Genomic DNA, 3,520 nt, shown 5'->3' with positions numbered 1-3,520 from the left:
TCTAAATCCTTGGTTCTAGGCAACGATCCTCGGTTGAAGACTGTTCAAAATATTCAGTTGACTATTCACGAATAAACAAGAAATTCTGTGTCAGTATTTTAAAATACATAATATATAATAATAATTACTTTGTCTAATTCCTAATTTCTAAACTTTTTTTCTTAAAATACATAGTTTAATGAATTAAATCAACCTAAAGCATTTTTTTTTTTTCAGTAAGCAGCCATAAATCGCCAAATATATTAAATTAATATGAGAATAATAAAGTAATAAAATTAATAAACCAAATTAAATTTAATATTTATAAAACACAACCAAATTATTAATATTGATTTTACTACAAAATATGTTAAACCCCTAACCAATTAAATGAGATTCTTAAGTTTGATTATATTAAATATAACAAATTACTCTTTTAAATTTAAGAAAAAAATTACAAAATATAATATTAAAGCATACCTTCTTTGATCGTCTAGATCTCGGTTCTAGATAATGATCCTCTGTTGAAGACTGTTCAGAATTATCAGTTGACTGTTCAGAATATTCAGTTGACTGTTTACAAATAATCAAGAAATTCTATGTCAGTATTTTAAAATACATAATATTTAATTACTTCGTCAAGTTTCTAATTTGTAACCTTTTTTTCTTAAAATACATAGTTTAATGATTTAAATCAAACTAAAGTATTTTTTTTTTTTTAGTAAGCAGCCATAAATTGCTCAATATAAGAAATTAATATGAAAATAATAAAGTAATAAAATTAATAAACCAAATAAAATTTAATATTTTTAAGACACGACCAAATTTTTTATATTGATTTTACTACAAAATATGTTAAACCCCTAACCAATTAAATGTTTTTCTTAAGTTTGATTATATTAAATATAACAAATTACTCTTTTAAATTTAAGAAAAAAATTACAAAATATAATATTAAAGCATACCTTCTTTGATCGTCTAGATCTTGGTTCTAAACAACGATCCTCTGTTGAAGACTGTTCAGAATTATCAGTTGACTGTTTAAAAATATTCAAGAAATTCTGTGTCAGTATTTTAAAATACATAATATATAACAATAATAACTTTGTCTAATTCCTAATATCTAACCTTTTATTCTTAAAAAACATAGTTTAATGATTTAAATCAACCTAAAGCATTTTTTTATTTTTAGTAAGCAGCCATAAATTGCTCAATATAAGAAATTAATATGAGAATAATAATGTAATAAAATTAATAAACCAAATCAAATTTAATATTTTTAAAACATGACCAAATTTTTTATATTGATTTTACTACAAAATATGTTACACCCCCAACCAATTAAATGTTATTCTTAAGTTTGATTATATTAAATATAACAAATTACTCTTTTAAATTTAAGAAAAAAATTACAAAATATAATATTATAGCATACCTTCTTTGATCGTCTAGATCTTGGTTCTAGGCAACGATCCTCTGTTGAAGACTGTTCAGAATTATCAGTTGACTGTTTAAAAATATTCAAGAAATTCTGTGTCAGTATTTTAAAATACATAATATATAACAATAATAACTTCGTCTAATTCCTAATATCTAACCTTTTTTTTTTAAAAAACATAGTTTAATGATTTAAATCAACCTAAAGCATTTTTTTATTTTTAGTAAGCAGCCATAAATTGCTCAATATAAGAAATTAATATGAGAATAATTAAGTAATAAAATTAATAAACCAAATCAAATTTAATATTTTTAAAACATGACCAAATTTTTTATATTGATTTTACTACAAATTATGTTAAACCCCTAACCAATTAAATGTTTTTCTTAAGTTTGATTATATTAAATATAACAAATTACTCTTTTAAATTTTAGAAAAAAATGTATAAAATATGATATTAAAGCATACCTTCTTTGATCGTCTAGATCTTGGTTCTAGGCAACGATCCTCTGTTGAAGACTGTTCAGAATATTCAGTTGACTATTCACGAATAAACAAGAAATTCTATGTCAGTATTTTAAAATACATAATATATAAAAATAATAACTTCGTCTAATTCCTAATTTCTAACCTTTTTTTCTTAAAAAACATAGTTTAATGATTTAAATCAACCTAAAGTATTTTTTTTTTTTTTTAGTAAGCAGCCATAAATTGCTCAATATAAGAAATTAATATGAAAATAATAAAGTAATAAAATTAATAAACCCAAATAAAATTTAATATTTTTAAGACACGACCAAATTTTTTATATTGATTTTACTACAAAATATGTTAAACCCCTAACCAATTAAATGTTTTTCTTAAGTTTGATTATATTAAATATAACAAATTACTCTTTTAAATTTAAGAAAAAAATTACAAAATATAATATTAAAGCATACCTTCTTTGATCGTCTAGATCTTGGTTCTAAACAACGATCCTCTGTTGAAGACTGTTCAGAATTATCAGTTGACTGTTTAAAAATATTCAAGAAATTCTGTGTCAGTATTTTAAAATACATAATATATAACAATAATAACTTTGTCTAATTCCTAATATCTAACCTTTTATTCTTAAAAAACATAGTTTAATGATTTAAATCAACCTAAAGCATTTTTTTATTTTTAGTAAGCAGCCATAAATTGCTCAATATAAGAAATTAATATGAGAATAATAATGTAATAAAATTAATAAACCAAATCAAATTTAATATTTTTAAAACATGACCAAATTTTTTATATTGATTTTACTACAAAATATGTTAAACCCCTAACCAATTAAATGTTATTCTTAAGTTTGATTATATTAAATATAACAAATTACTCTTTTAAATTTAAGAAAAAAATTACAAAATATAATATTGAAGCATACCTTCTTTGATCGTCTAGATCTTGGTTCTAGGCAACGATCCTCTGTTGAAGACTGTTCAGAATTATCAGTTGACTGTTTACAAATAATCAAGAAATTCTGTGTCAGCATTTTAAAATACATAATATATAAAAATAATAACTTCGTCTAATTCCTAATTTCTAACATTTTTTTTTTAAAAAACATAGTTTAATGATTTAAATTAACGTAAAGCATTTTTTTATTTTTAGTAAGCAGCCATAAATTGCTCAATATAAGAAATTAATATGAGAATAATAAAGTAATAAAATTAATAAACTAAATCAAATTTAATATTTTTAAAACATGACCAAATTTTTTATATTGATTTTACTACAAAATATGTTACACCCCCAACCAATTAAATGTTATTCTTAAGTTTGATTATATTAAATATAACAAATTACTCTTTTAAATTTAAGAAAAAAATTACAAAATATAATATTATAGCATACCTTCTTTGATCGTCTAGATCTTGGTTCTAGGCAACGATCCTCTGTTGAAGACTGTTCAGAATATCAGTTGACTGTTTAAAAATATTCAAGAAATTCTGTGTCAGTATTTTGAAATACATAATATATAACAATATAACTTTGTCTAATTCCTAATATCTAACCTTTTATTCTTAAAAACATAGTTTAATTGATTTAATCAACCTTAAAGCATTTTTTTATTTT

The 3,520-nt window shown here is 21.3% G+C and overlaps 1 protein-coding gene across 21 annotated transcripts in view; it reads right to left on the bottom strand.

Moving 5' to 3' along the window:
* LOC100569295 overlaps positions 1–3,520 on the bottom strand; it is a 28,826-nt gene that overhangs the window by 13,585 nt on the left and 11,721 nt on the right. For 3 of the 21 annotated variants that reach the window (XM_029485822.1, XM_029485824.1, XM_029485825.1), the window contains exons 10-15: positions 2,829–2,900; positions 2,359–2,430; positions 1,886–1,957; positions 1,415–1,486; positions 945–1,016; positions 460–552 (exon numbers count right to left, since the gene is read on the bottom strand). The exons of 2 other annotated variants lie outside the window; for them this stretch is intronic. In XM_029485822.1, coding sequence (XP_029341682.1) covers positions 460–552; positions 945–1,016; positions 1,415–1,486; positions 1,886–1,957; positions 2,359–2,430; positions 2,829–2,900 — 453 coding nt within the window. The remainder of the gene's footprint in view (positions 1–459; positions 553–944; positions 1,017–1,414; positions 1,487–1,885; positions 1,958–2,358; positions 2,431–2,828; positions 2,901–3,520) is intronic. 16 more of the 21 variants (XM_029485838.1, XM_029485839.1, XM_029485823.1 and 13 more) reach the window with 15 other exon arrangements.

The sequence above is a fragment of the Acyrthosiphon pisum genome, chromosome X (genome assembly GCF_005508785.2).
Source record: "Acyrthosiphon pisum isolate AL4f chromosome X, pea_aphid_22Mar2018_4r6ur, whole genome shotgun sequence".
NCBI classification, from domain to species: domain Eukaryota; kingdom Metazoa; phylum Arthropoda; class Insecta; order Hemiptera; family Aphididae; genus Acyrthosiphon; species Acyrthosiphon pisum.
The sequence above is the reverse complement of the archived record's forward strand: the minus strand, read 5'-3'. Positions and strand labels throughout refer to the sequence as shown.